At 35.5% G+C, this 19498-nt stretch overlaps 1 protein-coding gene across 1 annotated transcript in view; it reads left to right on the top strand.

The window, feature by feature from the left end:
- The window catches only part of Pgant35A (polypeptide N-acetylgalactosaminyltransferase 35A), a 165344-nt gene extending 163416 nt beyond the window's left edge, over window positions 1-1928 (top strand). Inside the window, exon 10 of the mRNA XM_090383032.1 lies at window positions 1788-1928. Within this exon, the coding sequence (XP_090239158.1) occupies window positions 1788-1928 (141 nt within the window). The remainder of the gene's footprint in view (window positions 1-1787) is intronic.
- Window positions 1929-19498: the final 17570 nt, after the last annotated feature.

Genomic DNA, 19498 nt, shown 5'->3' with positions numbered 1-19498 from the left:
GGATTACTAACAGTCCCACCATCATGAAGGTGCAAGCAGAGGATTTGGCTATCACAGGCCATCTGGGCTTCGCCAAAATTGGGTCCACTTGACTTGTGTCAACCAAATATCAGTTCCATCAGTATTTTAGACTCCCAAGTAGCAAGATAGCTTTTCTGGCATATCTGAGAGAATTTCTGTGACAACCTCAAACACCTATTTCAAAGGAAAGTAAGTTTTTAATGTTATCATTACAAATTGTTTGTTATTGCCTAGTTTTACTTAATTACAATAGGTGTTAAGATTGACAGCCACGGATGTCCAAACAGGTCTGAACACATGTAATTTTATTTTCAAAAACCTTCTTTAATTCTTCTTGTGTGATGCCTCTGATATAAGCAGTTACGGCAGTTTGGAGTTTTTGAAATGATTATAGGATTTCTTTGTAAACTTTATTTTTTGCTGCTCCCCACAGTTAATTAGATGGATTCAAGTTTGAACCAGGGGTCCACAGATTTTTTGAGATTATTCGATCAGCCAAAATTTTGTGCAGGGTGTCATCTATTGTGTAACAGTATGTGTAGTGGCAGATCTTGCTGAAACCACCCATTCTTGAATTCATCCTCATTCAGTTTGCCGTGATGAATTGGTAGAGAATATCGGAACAGTAATGTTCGGAGGTTGTTGTTTCAATAAAGAAAAACATGGGCCTCAGTGAGTCTTCTTCTCGAGATAGCAACCCAAACATCAACCCTCTGCTAGTGGAGAGGTGTTTGATGTAGACTGTGTGGATTTTCGGTAGTCCCTAATCAGTATTTTGAGCATTCACATACCCTGACAAATGGAACTACGCCTCATCAGTAATGAATGTAAGATCCAAAATACCATCAGTATTTTAAGTGATGAATAGATGAAACCAATGGCAGTGATGTACTTGCTTTTTGTGATCTGCTGCTTTTAATTCTTTGACAACTGTGATTTTGCATGGGGAAAGGCATAGCTTCTTCCTTACCACTAAATTCACAGTGCAAGGCCAATGTTTTGCTGTCATGACAACATCACATTATTTTGTATGAATTTGTAGTACCGAATCTGAAATATCCAGGAGTTTCTCTTCTATCAGTTTTAGTGGCTTTCTCCTATGCATGCCCTTGTCGTGTACAGCACCTATATCGTGAAATTTGTCTATTAATACTGCACAGAGTGCCAATGTGGTACCATATTTAGAAAATTTTTTTGAAAAATTTTTTTCGGATGCTTTGCCACACTCATTAAAAGTGTACTCAACCAAAAAAATATGCTCTTCCAATGAAAAAACCATCATTAATGTGCTCTGTAGTCAACTGCCACAATAGCTATCTCACAGCCAACTGACCTTAACACACGCCTAGTTGCATGGTGTCTCGTATCATTCATATCATTTTACACATTGTTATCATACAGGTGTATAGTGACTTTATGAACACCTTGTACAAGTTGAAAAGGTATGCATTTTGCCCCAGTAGTGTTGTGTACTGTTAAGTTTGAAAAATCTGGAATTTTCAAAATTTGGGAAGGGTTATGTCCCATTGCCAGATTTATGAAGTTCTGTTTAAAGGAAAAAATTAAGGATTTTATTATTATTATGAAAATGAGTGAGCTGTGAGATATTTATAGAGATCTTTTACGCAGGATCAAAATAAAAAAGACTTCTTAATATTATGAACATTTAATTGATATCAGTGTTTATATTTACTTCCATAATTTATTAGAAAAGACTACTATATTGAGTTCTCTGTGAAGTTTTTATTTACATTTTTTTTTTACAGAAAAACACCCCACTGTATAATACTGCAGCTGGACTCTGCCTTGGTTCAAAAAGCAAAAAAGAAGGAGAACATGTAATCATGGCTATGTGTAGCAAGCAAAATGCAAGGAGTTGGATCCTGAGGCTCAGAGAAGGTTCCTGAGAGAATTTCTTTGAATAAATTATTGAAATGTGATACTAAAAGTTATAAGGAAAAATTATGCTTTTGAAACATTATTCTTGAATTATGGTTTAATCCATTAGTTGTACATAGTATGTATGTTTTCTGTATAGTATAAGCAAAATGAAGTGCATTTTAAATACCAAGTACTACTGGAGATTCTCTTTAAAAAAAAATATATATATATATATATATATACCAATACTGTCTGTTTGTAGTAACCCTTTGTTTAAATCACTTGAGTGGGGTTTAAGTTATTTATCTCTGTCCTTGTTGTGTTATTTTGCTGATTTAAATTCTATATTTTTGTAGTGGATTTTATGTTTTATTCATCTTTAATTCATTCATATTCAGTCACTAATAAGTTCCTAGATACATATCTGCAAACTTCAGTGATAACTTGCTCACAAGTTTTAACTAATGTATACAGGTAGTTCCCCACTTTACGAGTTAATTCATTCCTAGCGTGCGCGTGCAGCGAAAATTCGTAAGGCAGGAATTTATTTCCCATAGATGTTAACGTTAAAAATAGGGATTACGTTCTCAACAATGAAATTAATTAGCTAATTAGTTTATGCTTAAACAATGATTGACTTATCCAAAGAAATAAAAACATAGCTTGTAAAATCAAGCAAATTATAATAATAAAGAAATTATTTATGACTTACAAATGTTAAAGAATGTTTATTCTTCATCATCATCGACTAAATGCACGCTCGTTGATCACTCATTGGTTTGTTGGAAGCACAAGGAGTCATCTTCTTCAGAAATGCATCAAGAGGCATTTGTTTCCAAGATAATCTTCTCTTTACTTTATAAATTTCATGATAGCATGCATAAGCATTTTTTAGATATGCAGCAACTTTCCTAGTATGCTCCAAATTTGAATCTTGTGACTTGAATTGCTTTTTCTGTGTTGAAAAACTTCATCTAGTCCCTCGAGAGTGAAGGAACGAACAGGAGTTTCAGCTGTTAAATCTTCTTCCTCAGCTTCTTCACATTTTGCTATTTCAAAGGTCTTCATTTGTGAGCATTGTGAGCATGAAGAAACATCAAGCTGTAATTGGTTAGCAATATTAATGACTGCTTCTATTTCATTTTGTACTATCTCTGTTGGTTCTTGAAATCCTTCAAAATTATTAGTAAACTGAGGACAGTTTATTCCAAACACCCTTCATGTTCTTCTCTGTAACTTTGTCACAGATTCTTCGTTGTATTATTTTAATCGCATCCAAAATATGGAATTCTTTCTAAAATTCTTTAAGAGTTGGACCTCCCTCCTTATCTGTTGCATTAATTACCATATCAAATGTCTCCCAAAGATAATGTGCTTTAAACATTGAAATAATGCTCTGGTCCATTGGCTACAAAAGTGGTGTCATATTTGGTGGCAAAAAAAAATTATTTTAACAGGTGGTGTCGTTGCAGAAATGGTGGGTGACCAGGTGCATTATCTAAAATCAGAATCACCCGAAAAGGAATATTTTTATCTTCACAATATTGTTTTACTTTGGGCACAAAGTGATACGAAAACTAATCTTGGAATAAAGGAATGAAGAGAAAATTCTGAAAATTTATTTATGTTTTTTATATGATTGAAGATTTCAGTGAAGGGAAAACACATTTCACCATAATAACGTAAAAACCCATACAATTCCAGCTATCGATATTTTCGCAAGTGCAATAACATCAAGTTTACTACCTGTTTATAATTGATTGCACTAACAGAAAAGCCCAATAAACTGGAAAGTGCAAATTGTTTTTATTGTTTTATGGTTGTGAACTCCAGAAATGTGCTTTAGAAAAATATCACAAAGGTGTTCAAAACTGATTCTTATAACAGAACATATGATAACGATGAAAGTGTTGTGCATTTTAAAGCAAAAATTTAAACTTCCGAGGTCTTAGAATGAATGACCAAAAAACAATGTGTTATTGGAACGGATTAATATTGTAAAGCAGGGGTCCACTGTATTGTATAGCTACGAGCGTGGTTTGAAATGTGGTATTTGTGAATGTTTAACATTCATTTTTTGCAATTAATGTTCATATTTTCGATTTTGTTGATACTTGGAAAAAAAAAAAAAAAAAAAAAAAGACGTGAACTCGTAAAGCGGGAACTACCTGTACAGTGCAACCTAGACAGAATACCAGATGTTGGGGGGGGGGGGGGGGGGGATAATGCTACATTGTAACAAAACTTTCATTTTGGCAAATAACATAAAATAATCTAGTTTTATCTTCAAATAGATATTGCATGCAATAATAATAAATAATTATACAAATGAAAAATGGTAATCTGCTTTTATTTATACAGTAATAAAGTTATCATTATGTTATGACTGCCAGAGTCTATATCATAATGCAAGCATTGTTAATTTATAAGAAGTATATGCAACAAATGTAAATCCTGATATAAAAATTAAATTAATAAAAAAAAAAAATTAAATTAAATGAATTAAAGATCATGATCCTGTAATTCACAGTTATTCACTATCTTTTGTCATTTGTATTATTTTTTCCTTGCCCTTATAGGTAGCACAGAAGTTGCAGTTGCCTTTCACTAATATTTATCGGTTATATTAAATTTTTATTGGTGTTTTTTCACACTGTGGCTGTCTTAATGTCTTTCCTGTACAAATAGGAAGCTGGCAATTATTGATGAATCATATGAAAATAGTATAAAACTTTTTTTTTTATGGGGTAACAGGTTTTGTTGTTTTCTGTCATGTGTTCTGGATCAAGTTGTGAAATACTGCGATATATTTCCTCTTATTCCAGTAATTTGCCATGCTGTTGGTCTCAAACACCATGAGTGATTGAGGGTGGAACTTCAAAGGGCAGATGGACAGGCACCTACATGGGGAAGGGGTTTATTATTATTATTTATTTGGCCGGCACAACAAAAGCCTGAGGCTTCCTTGCACCATGTAATACTAAAACCAAACCCCATTTTCAAATTAATTTTAAGGGGAAGTTGATCAATCAAAAAAAAAAAAAAAAAAAAAGAATAAATAAATTCTAAGATGCCAGACTACATTTCACAGTGCTCCGTGGGCAGGAGCAGCAGTGCGTAGCACACACTTCTTGATTAGACTGGGGTTTGAGCCCGTGAGCCACCAAATATGGAGGATGCGGGAAGGTCAGGGGATGACCATTGCATATCCCTGGAGCAATATGGCTTTAATTGCTAAAAACCAAATAACAACTACATTTCATGGTCACATTAAGATCTTTCTCCATGGCCATGTACATAATTGCCCACTCCTGTTCTAAACAAAGACTAAATAATGGTTATGTTTTAGGTTGTCATTTTCATAAACAGATTGGTACAGCAACTTTCATTCATTTCTATTTGATGGGGGGGGGAATCAGTCATTACATTATAATAAGAATCTGCAATTGAATATGTGTTAATTTAGTGGGCCAAAGGTCCAGCCCGCTGTTCAATACATAGCATAATATTTCTGTGACTGAAGCAAAATAATATAATTATTTTTTACATGGTTTTCACTGGAACCACATACATTGAGTATAATACTCTGCCCAAATAGTGACAGGGGCACAAAAGCCAGTATTCAGTATATCTGAAACCACAGTGTTACAAACCATGTTATTTTGAGGTTGTGCTACTATATGTAACCATTGGAAAAAATTGCTGTGTGTGTGTGTGTTTGAGAGATCTTTACAGATGTGGACAAAAGTTTTAACTAATATGCTAAGTGAGGAACTGTCAGTATGTGACAGACTTGGATGCAAAATGCAACTGTTACATGAAATTATTCCACGTAAATAAAAGGCAGTCTGGTGTGTGTGTTTTTTTTTTTTTTTTTCTAGTTTTTTGTCATGGTTATATACATGCATATGTAGATATATATTTTCATCAACTCAAAATTTTTGAATTATATTCAAATTCAAAAATTTTTGTATAAATAATTCTATATTTTTGTGTAAATAAATAATTAAAAATAATTGTTTTGAATTATTTATACAAAAACTTGTGTGGTTCATGGAATTCAACTTTTCTTTTAGCAAACTGTTACTTTTCATTATACAGAAAAGTTTAATTGTTAAGGTTTTGAAATTATAGAATGACAGCAAAATTTTGTATGCAAATTATCAAGAATATTGCTATATATTTTGTCTTTCAGCTCATTTCATTGCCTTACAGAGAGGACAATCCCAGTTACTTTATATTCTACTTGATTTGAAAATCATTTGACAGGCTGCTTTTGTATGCAGACTGTGATTATGCAAAATTAAGCGTTAAAATTAAACTAATTATTATGCCTGACAGTCTGGGGAAAAAAATTTATGGTCTTTTGTTCACCCCTGTGATAATAGATACTGTTTTTCTAGCAGAATATTTAGTGAATGAATGGTGCACTTAGTAAAGGTGACTTTAATTTTATTACCTCATTTTTTTAAATAGACTTATCAGATCATCTCTTGAATATTTTTTTGTGAACTGTTTAAATAAGGTTTAGGGATTTTATCATTATTATTAGGTTTATAAAATGAAATGAGATATTTTAAGCTTTTAAAATAAATAGGTTAACACTAGAGGTATGGCAGTAGTCAGTTTGACCATGGAATGTTTTTAATTTATAACTTTTTTAATGTATATATTAATTTTCTGTGGATTGATGACTGTTTCTAAAATTATGCCTTTCTGCACTTATGCTCTCCAATTTTTGTTATAAAGTAAAGAATAAACAGTGTTATACCTATATGTACAGTTGCAATCAATTTTACTGTAATATATTTGTCTGAATTGTCCCTTTTAAATGTTATTATTAGATTGCTTTGTGTGCTGTGCGAGTATAATTCCCATGCACCTTGCATTTGGTGAAAGGTTGTGCAATATGTTGCAACATGTCTCTATTTAAATGCATAAATATATTTTTCAGTGCATAAGCATTGCATATGCTGTAGTTATAATTATGCTCATTTACTTTTTATTTCATGTTACTTGTAAAACAAAGGAAGTCTAATCCTGGGCTTATACTGCAATTCTAGATTACCTATTAGAACTTGGCAGTTATTTGAAAATGGTTTAGATGTGCTGAGCAATGATGATGCCTACTGTAAAACTAATTCCTTTCTATGTGTAAATAATGACACTTTTATGGATTCTGGTCTGAAAGCAATGATTTGATAGCTGTCAACTAGTAGAAAGCTTTCTGAAAGAAGTAGTTCAAGCACTGAGTGCAATTTTTGAAGGCATCAAATCAGAGCTCTCGCGAACTTTTGTACATGAGCCATCAAATTCTCAACAATTGAAAGAAACAGTCAGGGATGGAATATTTGATTTGGTAACGAAGAGAAAGATTTTAAGGTGATAAATTGCTCTAGGATCCAAAATTGGGAATAAATTTATAAATATAGTGCAACTTCAATATAACACATCCCTCTGCATACCACAGTTTTGGATATACTGCAGGTATGATGATCATGTCCCTCAAAATGAATTATGCAAAAAAGGATGTGTTCAAAGAACTTGCAATTTTGTATTGGAAATGGGAAAAAGTGAACACTGTAATATACTCATCTACAGTACTTGACTATCCTATTCCATATTTCCAAGAGGGGAAATTAGCTAAAAATTGACTGTATATTTGCCTTAATATATCCAATATTCAGTTGCAGAGTAATTGTTGTAAATAATGACTTGTCAGAGACTAAATACTGTAGGCACCTAGTTTCTCTTCTCAGCTAAAGTATATCAGTGGAACGCTAATTACAAACAGCTACCTGTGGAGGGGAATATGGCTACCATTTGTCAAGTGTGTTGCATTAGTTAAAAAGTAAATTTTTGTTAACAGCACATACTTCCTTTCTTCGACTAGAAGTTACATGTAGGATAGCAAAAACTGCTAAGGGCTAAACTAGACAAAAATATACATAAACCGACACATGATTTATGGTGAAATTATGTGACTTCACTTTGGCACTATGATATGCTGGACAGTTTGGTTTTGATTTAGTTTTCTCAAAATGTGGTAAATTCTAGGGTATCAGAAATAAATACACAGCAAAATTAGTGAATCAGTAGGACTGAACTAATGGCCACCAAAATAAAAAATTATACAGTTGAAGAAAAGTTAAAGGAGTTGTTAAAGAGTACTGAAAACAAAATGCAGTATATTTCGCAAGTGTGGAATTTTGAAAGGAATGATCCCGTGGTTGAATGAAAGAGGGAAAAAAATTGCATTCATTTGTAGGCTCTGTAGAAGATGAAACAGGCCTCCAAAGAAAGAAAGCTAGACTTTATGAAAACTGTGATGCAAATTAATACTTATACAAGTAGTTTCTTCAAAACTGTAGTGAAGGAGTACTGATAAATGAGGTAATTTTGAAGGCACAGGCACTTAAATTTCATAAGCTACTTACTTGGTTGAAATGACATATTTAAAGCTTTTGAAGGGTGGTTTTGGAGATGGAAGGCTCGTCATGGGATATCCCAGGTTAGTCTTGCAGGTGAATCTGCATTTGGTGACATTACAGCAGCAGAAGCATTTCCTGACTTTCTGTGTAATGTGATTCAAGATGGTGAATTCAATGAAACAGTGCTTTACTATAAACTTCTCCCCGACAAGTCATTGGATATTAAAAAGGCACCCAACAAAGCAGCCATGAAAACTAACAGAGAGAAGCTGATATTGAAGTTGTCACCTGACACCAGCGTTATATCGGGGTAGCACTGTATTCGTTAAATGTGTTACACTTTGGATAAAACAATGTAAATTAATGACCAACTGTTTCTGACAAAAAATAATTGCTGATTTATAGAGTGGTTTTATAAACCTAATATTTTTTTATTAACCTAATATAAATTTGACTTTATTAGCGGATGACAAACGAGTAACACGTCTTCATCTGATGGTTGATGGAACACACTGAGGCGGGCAGCAGGCAAACGTTTGTTTATTGCCCGTCCGACACGCGGTAAGCTTAACGCATGATTCAGACCTTTTTCAACTATTGCATTAAAAAAAAATCGTGTTAACTGGAAATTTGCATCGTGTAAAGTGAAAGTGGTATAATTTTTTCAAATAGCAGTAACTGAAACACACGTTAATCGAACTCGCGTTATGTGAGGCCTAGCTGTATTCTGTTATTCCATTTACTCTTGTACAAAACCTGTACAGGAACTCACCGACTTACGTAATACTCAACTAGCACAAATTTGACTTTACATAAGTTTTTGCCGGCCAGTGCAAACTGAAAAAAAATATGGAAACGTATTTTGCATCTATAGGGATGGATAAATGGAGGTATTATGAAAATATTGTAATGTGAATCCAGTACACATTTTTTTTTTTGTAATTTGTTCGAAGTCCTTGGTAGTTGAAAATTTCACTATATTACTAAGCTATTTATCTCTCTAAAAGGTCATTTTAGAGAGATAAATAGGAGGTCTGTACAAGATTTAAATTTTTATGTTTATGGGAGTTCAAGATGAAAGGAACACTTGGTTGATGATCTCAAACACTATATTTAGTTGGTCATTTTTGATTAGTTTAACTTATTTTTCTTTTATTAGTTAGTTATTTTTCTATTATTTTTATTATTTGCACTCCAAACCATTCTGCTCACTCAGAAGTAACCAACAATGCTTTCTAAAGAAAGTAATTTTTTTTTTTTTTTTTGTTGCCACATTTTCTCTATTACAAATTCAAAAAATCTCTAGTGAATGAAGTCAAAATGACTCCAATATATTTTATCTTATATATAAGATAACAGCACAGTGGATTCCCAAAATATTTAATAGAAGAGCATTTGTAAAAAATTTCCCCTTTTTATTAACATACAAGCAGTTCAGAAATGAACCAAAACTGAATACACACAGTATCATATAGCAAAAAGTTTAAAAATATTGTAATCCTTGCCAGATTATACCTTCACTGTACTAGATTTTTTTTTTAAAATTAGCATTGCGAAAACAGTTAATTCTTTTAGTGTATACAACTTATCATTATCAGCTTTATTAAATTATTTTATAACATAAAATAATTTAATAACATCTTGTGCACTGAAATTTTTTGTCCAAATGTTATACAGCTGTAGTAGTGTGGCTGCTAAAAAGAAAAACTTTGTATTTTCTAACTGAACCAGTTGAGCCATTGCTTTGCAACAAATTTTGTTTCTTTTTGTTGATACCTTTGATCCATTCTATGTTGATTCACTTGTGGATCTGTGCTTTATCATACATTCAACAGGAAGATTTTGAATGCTTCAAAAACAGTACGCATGTTTATTCACATGTTGTTGTTGTTTTCTTTTAGTTGTTTTTTATTGTGCTCATCATGTATATAAGTAGCAATAATCTTTATTTTTTCTGAATTCTGGACAAAGTGTAAAGTGTGTTAGTTGTCTGTGATGGAACTGGGGGGTTTTAGCATTAGCATTAGTAGAGGCATTTGATGCAAGAAAGCAAGCTTATGCAGCATCAGCCAAAAAAAAAAAAAAAATAATAATAAATAAATAAATAAAAACTAACCACTTCCACTTCACCCCTCTGTTCATTTGAAATACCTGTCCAGCTGAGCCTTAAACTTATTTAGGCTATCAACTTCCACGACAAGGGATGGAAGTCTATTCCACCAACCAACCACCCGCTGGCTAAAGGCAAATTTCCTCGCATCTATCCTACATCTGTCTTTTCTCAATTTGAATTTATGCCCTCTCAGGTGATTATTCTGAGCAAGAGGAAGAATCCCATCAGCATTGAGCATGCTCAAACCATTCAAGGCTTTATATACCTCTATCAGATCACCTCGCTGGTGCCTTGTCCCTAGACACTGTCATTTGCAAAACTTAAGCCTTTCTTCGTAAGAGCACCCCTTTGTTCCATTCACTAATCTTGTTGCCCTTCTCTGTACTCGTTCCAGCATCTCTACATCCTTCTTGAAATGAGGCCTCCAGACCTGTATACAGTACTCTAGGTGTGGCCTGACCATTGCCTTATACAAGGGAATATCACCTCCTTATCCCTGCTAGAAAAATTCCTATATATCATCGACAATACACCATGAGCTACTCTTGCAGCCCGTCTGCACTGCTCAGAAAACTTCATATCTGCCTGCACAACCATCCCCAGTCCCTTTCATTCTCTACCACTGTCAGTGTAGTACCACAGAGTTGATATGTTGCTCTGGGGTTGCTGTTTCCCATATGTAGTACTTTACATTTGTCAATGTTAAACTTCATTTGCCACCTCTCAGCCCATCTGCTCAACCTTTCCAGATCCTGTTGCAGTAGCATAGTGTCAGTAGTGTCCTTGACAACCCTGCCAGCCTTCGTATCGTCTGCAAACTTGGACATTAAGCTTGATATACCATCATCAGTATCATTTATAAATCAGAAAACAATAATGGACCCAATACTGAACCCTGAGGGACTCCACTAATAACATTAGTCCACGATGAGCAGTGTCCATTGATTACCACTCTCTGTCTTCTCCCCCTCAACCACCCCTTTATCCATAGCAGCAATTTGCCTCCAATGCCACACTGCTCCAATTTGTGCAGCAGTCTTCCATGTGCAACAGTATCAAAAGTCTTTCTAAGATCCAAGTATATAATATCAAAGTTATTCCCTGCATCCAGTTCTTTTGTGATCATAGTATCCAATCAAATTGGTCAGGCAAGACTTCCCCTTAACAAAACCATGCTGTGTCTGAACTATAACTGAAGTCTTGTCTAGATGATCCTGCAGTGCTTCTTTAACCAGTGCCTCCATTAATTTTCCAGGAACAGAAGTTAAACTAACAGGTCTATAATTACTTGTCGCCCTTTGATCCTCCTTTGTGAATTGGGGTCACATTTGCTCATTTCCAGTCCATGGGTACTTCCCCTGAGTCCAAGGAAGCTCTCATAATTATGGCTAAGGGTTTGCTTACTTCCTTTGCTGCCTCCTTTAATATAACTGGATAGATCCCATCCACCTCAGGTGCCTTTCTTGTATTTATCTTCAACAATTTCTCATCCACTTTACTCTCAGTTATTACAAGATTCTCTAGCTTACTGCTAGAGTTGAATAAACCTCTGGCATTCCCCTCGCTGAATAACTCCTCATGTGTGAATGTCGATGCAAAATATTCATTGTTTGTTAGCTACCTGAGCAGGATCATCAACAGTTGACCCATCGATATCAAGTGGACCAATCTGATTCATCCCCTTCCTTCTAGAGTTTTCATAAGTAAAGAACTCTTTGCTGTTTTTCTTTGCGTCCCTTGCCAAAGATTTCTCGTAATCTGCCTTCGTCTGCCTAACCTCCTTTGTAACTTGGTTACAGATCAACTTGTATCTATCATAGGCTTCTGTGTCACCTGTTAATTTGTATGTATCCCATGCATTTTTCTTCTCTGCCATATGTCTCATTAGTTCATCTGACATCCACTTAGGCCTAAACCTTGAACAATATTTCTTAGTTGGTATGTAAAGCCTAGTAGCTTCCAAGATAAGTTCTTTGAATGCTTCCCATTTTGAATTTGCTGTTGGTAACATCATCAGTTGGTCCCACTGTATAGAATTTAAATACTGTCTCAGTCCATTGTAGTCGCCTTTACGAAAGCAATAACTCTTCCCTTTACCCCTAATGGTAGTTACCTCTTTGAGTAAATCCCACTTCAGCACACTGTGATCACTGCCACCTAGTGGATCATTTACCTGCAGATTCTTAATGCATGAAGAACCACTACTTATAATCAAATCAAGGATATTACTCCCTCTAGTTGCCTCCCGAACATGCTGATTTAGAAAACAATCATCCAATAAATCTACAAAAGCCTTGCTAGTGTGTGAGTGACCAGCCCCCAAATTCCAGTTAATATCTGGGAAGTTAAAATCACCCATTATAAGACTCTGATTTACTGGCCCACTCTATTTCCCCATACAGTTTCTTATTATACTCATCAGAGTCATTAGGCCTATAGCACACTCCTACTCTCAATTTTGATCTCCCAATGCTTATGTCACACCAAACTGACTCTACACTGCACTGTCCAGTAATGTTGACTGGCTTCACTTCCTTGGATTTTATGTATTTCTTAACTAATAGCATAACCCCTCCTCCCTTCCTATCCTTTCTGTAGACATTGTATTCCCCAAATTCCAGTTCTGCATTCCTTATATCTGTGTGACACCACGTCTCTGAAATCCCCACAATATCTGCCTTTGATGGTTTGAGCAATACCTCAAATTCATCAAATTTATTTATCAAACTCCTAGCATTGGTGTACACCCAAGTATACATGCATCTGTTCCTATTCTTAGCTGCCCTAATACAACCCATGTGTTTACTTGTACCGCAGTGACTCCCAGCAGTCTCTGAAATATCCTGAATCTTATTTTCCAGGCTGCGGCTCATTCCAATAGAAGCAGTGCAAGAATCACTTTCACCTAACACTGCCTCGATAGCATCAGCAAACATTCTTGCACCCTTTTTATTTAAGTATCCCATCCCTGTAGAAGCAGCCTCTCCTGTTAACAAGTACAGACCAGGCTGAAAAAAATTCTACCCTTGAGCCTTGCACAATCTTTCCAGAGCCGAATTGATCGACAGGGCTCTCATCATATACTCCCTCCTATCGTGTCTGGGCAGAATTGCAGACACTTTCAAATTCAACCCTAATTCACGGCTTTTTTTCAACAGTGACCTGTACTTGTTAAGTAATTCCGCTGGTCTCCTATTCTTAATATCATGAGTGCCAACTTGTACAACTATATCACCTTTTGTGCCCTTAAAAGATGATATCCGCTCTATGTCATCAACCTTTGTCCCTGGCAGACATACCCTGGTCCTGTTCCACCTATCCTTTTTACAAAGCAAGTTTCCCATTTCCCTGACAATAGAGTCACCAACAACTACTAGTTCCTTTGGGACCAGCGCATTCTGCCTTGGGGGGCTGCCACTGTAAATGCCACGTGGAGATGGGGTTCCCCCATCTCCATATTGTATTCTTTGTAAGTGACACAGAACTCTGGGAGGCCAGAGATTTAAAAAGTGTGTGAGGAGTGGTTTGTTGTTTAGTGTTATGTTCTGTTGTTTCTCTGACCATTTAGCCATTGGGCCCACTGTTGCTCACACTTTGCCACGAGGAGGCAGGTCCCACCACCTATTTTCTGAGGTTTTCAGTGGCAAGGCCTAAAGGGGGGGGAGGAGTGAACACTAGAATTTGGAAAGGCTGAAAGCGGTTGAATTTTTTGACCCCGATTAGAATTTGGTGGCGTTGTTAGGGGCATACTCAGTCGGTTTAGTTAGCGTGAGGGGGAAGACTGGGGGAAATGGTTAGAAGGATGGGGATGATAGAGTAGGCATCCCCAAAGAGGTCAGTGGGAACGAGCCCCACCAGGCAAAGTATGGGGGAGGCAGGGAGGTATGTGAAGTGTAAATGTGTATTTACCAGGCTCTCTGCCATCAGGTGGCAGCCACCAGCATGGGCAAATACCACTCGATGCTCGCCCTAGCACAAGGAGCCGAATCTGGGTCTACTCATATGTCAGTGCTAACATAACACACCAGGAAATCCTGCACCCACCAGTGGCCATGCAAAACCGGCAGGTGCCCGCAAAATCCTGCTCCCAGGTTGCCCACACCCGATCAAAAAAAAAATGAATTAATGAGGCTCGGGGCAGAGAAGAAAAATGCATGCAATGCATATAAATTGTCAGGCGACAAAGGAGCCTATGGTAGATATAAGTTAGTCTGTAATCAAGTCACAAAGGAGGTTAGGCAGGGAAAGGCAGATTACAAAAAATCTTTGGCAAAGGATGCAAAGAAAAACAGCAAAGAGTTCTTTACTTATGTAAACTCTAGAAGGAAGGCGATGAATCAGATAGGTCCACTTAACATAGATGGTTCAACTATTGATGATCCTGCTCAACTAGCTGATAAACTGAATAAGTATTTTGCATCTACATTCACACATGAGGAGTTATTCAAGGAGGGGAATGCCAGAAGTTTATCAAACTCTAACAGGGAGCTAAGTGATTTTGTAATAACTGAGAGCAAAGTGGAGGAGAAATTGTTGAAGTTAAACATAAAAAAGGCACCTGAGGCAGATGGAATATATCCAGTTATATTGAAGGAGGCAGCAAGGGAAGTAAGCAAACCATTAGCCATAATTATGGGAGCATCCTTAGAGTCAGGGGAGATCCTCATCGACTGGAGATGTGCAAATGTGTCCCCAATTCACAAAGGAGATACAAAGGGTGACACAAATAATTATAGACCTATTAGTTTAACTTCTGTTCCGGGGAAAATAATGGAGTCCATGGTTAAAGAGGTGATACAGCATCACCTAGACAAGACTGAAGTAATAGTTCAGACGCAGCATGGGTTTGTTAAGGGGAAGACTTGTCTGACCAATTTGATTGGATATTACGATGTGGTCACAAAGGAACTGGATGCAAAAAATAATTTTGATATATATTTGGATTTCAGGAAAGCTTTTGATACTGTTGCACATGGAAGACTGTACAAATTGGAGTGGTATGGCATTAGGGGCAAGTTTTTTCGCCGACCGGGCTAGCCGAGTGGGTAAAGTACCTACCCGGCAACCCAAAGGTCGCGGGTTCGATTCCCGCCTCGGGCTTGGATCAAAGTACTGCAAAAACCTTGGGAGGTGCAATATGGCCACAGAAGCCGATGCGCCAACAACTACCAAATCAAAAAAAAAAAAAAAAAAAAAAAAAAAGGGCAAGGTTGCTGCAATGGATAAGGGGATGGGTGAGTGGTAATAAATGGACACTGCTCTACGTGGACTAATGTTATTAGTGGAGTTTCCCAGGGTTCGGTGCGAGGCTCATTGTTGTTTTGTGTATTTATCAATGATATTGATGAAGGTATATCAGGCTTAATGTCCAAGTTTGCAGATGATACAAAGGTTGGCAGGATTGTAATGACAGTAAAGACAGTTATGCTACTGCAACAGGATCTAGAAAAGTTTGACAGATGGGCTGAGAAGTGGCAACTGAAGTTTAACAATGACAAATGCAAAGGAGTGCATATGGGTCGTAGTACCAAGAGAAACATACCAACTGTGTAGTACTATACTCAGGCAGGTGGAGAATGAAAAAGACCTGGGGGTAATTGTACAGTCAAATATGAAGTTCTCTGAGCAATGCGACGGGCTGCCAGAGCAGGTCATGGAGTTTTGTCAATGATATATAGGAATTTTGCTAGCAGAGACAAGGAGGTGATTATCCCTTTGTGTAAGGCAATGGTCAAGTCACACCTTGAGTACTGTATACAGGTTTGGAGGCCTCATTTTAGGAAGGATGTAGAGTTGCTAGAATGAGTACAGTGAAGGGCAACAAGATTGATGAGAGGAACAGAGGGATGCACTTAAGAAGAAAGGCTTAAGTTGTGCAAGTTGCAGCATCTGGCGACTAGGTACCTGCGAGGTGATCTGATTGAGGTGTATAAGGCCTTGAATGGTTTGAGAAGGCTCAATGTTGACAGGATACTTTTGCTTGCTCAGATTAAGAACCTGAGGAAAGACAGTTGTAAAATAGATGTGCAGAAGTTTGCCTTTACCCAGTGGGTATTTGATTGCTGGAACAGACTTCCATCTGTTGTTGTGGAAGTTGATAGCTTAAATAAGTTTACGGCTGAACTAGATAAATATTTGGAGTGACCGGATGGGTGAAATGGTAAGTTTTTTTTTTTTGTTTTTTTTTTTGGCTGATGCTGTATAAGCTTGTTTTCTTGCATCATATGCCTCAACTAATGCTAATATGTCTAAAACTGCCAAAGCAATATGCCATGATGCACATATGCTATCATTGTTTAGCAATCATAAACAAGTGCTGCGAAAATTAAGGCACATGAAATTAACAACCACACTGAGTGGACTGTGCTGTTAGTAGCAACTCTTGGTTTTTGTTTATCAATTGTGCTGTAAAAACTTGGTACACAGTTTTATTTGATTTGTTCTTTGTTTGTTTTAAGATTAGCTTATATATACATATGGAATAAATAAATTTGTGATAAAATTTTCAGTTTCTAATTTATAGCTCGGCCCAAAATTAAATGTTTACTTTTGGCTATTAAGTTCAGACTTTTTACTTTTAAACCCCATTCTTTTTAGGCAGATATTAAAGGAGTTACTTCAACAGTCTGAAAATTATGGCAAATTGAACCCTTTCAAATGGCAGCAAATGTGTTAATTATAGATTTGTGGAATGATTATATTTTGCAAAAGGGCTTGGTTTTAAATTTGGTTGTGAAATTCTGTATTTTAGTACAGTAAGTGTAACAATTACAAGTAATGGTAAACAGAATTTTGCTCTTTTTTATTTTAGCAACTTATGTGAATGTGTTATGATTTATGTAATGGTTTCATTTATAGTGCAGTAACATATAAACTCTTTCATTATATTTTTTGGAAACAATTTGTTAACTTATAACATAAACTTAGATCAGTAGTTCCCAACCTTTTTTTGTCTCAGTTCTCCCTTCTGATCTTCTAAAACCTCCATAAAATCTTCCCTTTCTCCAAAAAATTTTGTTTTGTGGCTACTACATCCTTTGTTTTTTACAGCTTTATACGTAGTACAGCATATACAGGTAGTTCTCGACTTTACTAGTTAATTCATTCCTAGCATGCGCTCGTGAAGTGGAAATTTATTTTCCATAGGCATAAGGTTAAAAATAGGGGTTACACTCTCAACAATGAAATTAGTTATTGTTTAAACAATGATTGAAAGAAATGAAAACATAGCCTGTAAAATCAAGCAAATTATAATAATAAAGAAATTATTTGCAACCTACAAATGTTAAAGAATGTTTATTCTTCATCATCATCGACTAAATGCACACTCGATCACTCATTGGTTTGTTGCACAAGGCGTTGTCGTCTTCAGAAATGTTTCAAGAGGCATTTGTTTCCAGCATAATCTTCTCTTTCAATTATAAATTTCATGATTGCATAAGCATTTTTTAACAGCATACACAAATTGCAATTAACACGATTCGCGTGGAGAAAAAAGGAATGAAGAGAAGATTCTGAAAATTTATTTATGTTTTTTATACGATTTGAAGATTTCAGTAAAGGGCAAACACATTTCACCATAATAATGTAAAAACCCACGCAATTCCAGCTATCTGTATTTTCACAAATGCAATAACAGAGTTTACTACCCGTTTGTAATTGCTTGCAGTGACTAAACCGGAAAGTGCAAATTGTTTTTATTGTTTTATGGTCATGATCTCCAGAAATATGCTTTAGGAAAAGATCACAAAGCCATTCAAAATTGTTTCTTGTAACATATGATAATGATGAAAGTGTAGTGCATTTTAATGATTTGAATTGGTAAATACGATTTACAAACCACGACCTTTTATATGGCATTAAGGTCGTGCTCGTGATCTTAAAAATGACATTTTAGAGAGATAAATAGCTTAGTTATACAGTGAAAATTTCAACTTTCGAGATCTTGAAATGAATTACCAAAAAACAATGTGTTATTGGGGTCACATTACAATATTTTAACAATACGACGGTGTCTCTGAAACTGATTATTATCGTAAAGTGGGATACACTGTATTGTATATCTACACACATGGTTTGGAATGCGGTGTTTATGAGTATTTAACATTCATTTTTTGCAATTAATCTTCATATTTTTGATTTTGTTGATACTTGGGGGAAAAAACTTGTAAAGCAAGAACTGCCTGTACTCATTTTTATACAATTTTATTACCAGGTTATATGATCTTCGATAAATAATGAAGTAATCTAATAATTATTCCCCATTAACAGAAAGAAATAAAAATAAGTACAGCCACTCCCCAACTTACGTAAGGGTTGCGTTCCACAAAACTCTATGTAAGTCGGAATTTCCCTAAAAGCTTATGCAGCACTCACAACTATGCACACTGAATTTAATTGAAGTCAAAAATAAATGTTCAGTGAACATGTAAATACAATTATTTTTTTCAATTTTTTTTTATCTCATATGCAAAAAAAATTTCAAAAGTGTACAAAATTACAAAAATTTTACTTTCATTGTGGAAACCAGTCCAATACTTGACCCTATTAAACTACCTTTTGCTTACATACAACGAACTTGGCTTGGGGTTTGCCATACTTATTCTTAATATTTTCATAAATACTTTTTGCTTTTGCACCTAATCCATGTGTTTCTCTTCTTATCTAACAGTCTTTCCCAATATAATTCGTTCCATTCTTCGCTGTGTAGTTCTCAGCTTCTCTTCCATTCTTTTGGTGAGTGCCCAAGTTTCACTTCCATAAGTCATGGTGGGGAGTATAACATTGGTTCATTATTTTACGTTTCAGACAAACTGGGATATTGCTCTTCAGTATGTGACTATATTTCCTGAATGCTATCCATCCAAAATTTATTCTTCTCTTGACTTACGGATAACTATATGACTCCACCTTTTCAATTACTGCTCTTTCAATCATTATGTCCCTTTCTATGGCATACTTCTTCACCATTACTTTTGTTTTAGCCATAGTCATCTTTAGTCCAAAATCCTTACTAACTCTGCATAACTGATTAAGATTTTCCTCTAATTCT

The sequence above is a fragment of the Mastigoproctus giganteus genome, chromosome 10 (assembly GCF_048544385.1).
Source record: "Mastigoproctus giganteus isolate SK-2022 chromosome 10, ASM4854438v1, whole genome shotgun sequence".
In the NCBI taxonomy this organism is placed as follows: Eukaryota; Metazoa; Arthropoda; class Arachnida; order Uropygi; family Thelyphonidae; genus Mastigoproctus; species Mastigoproctus giganteus.
This window is presented reverse-complemented; position numbering and strand designations above follow the sequence as displayed.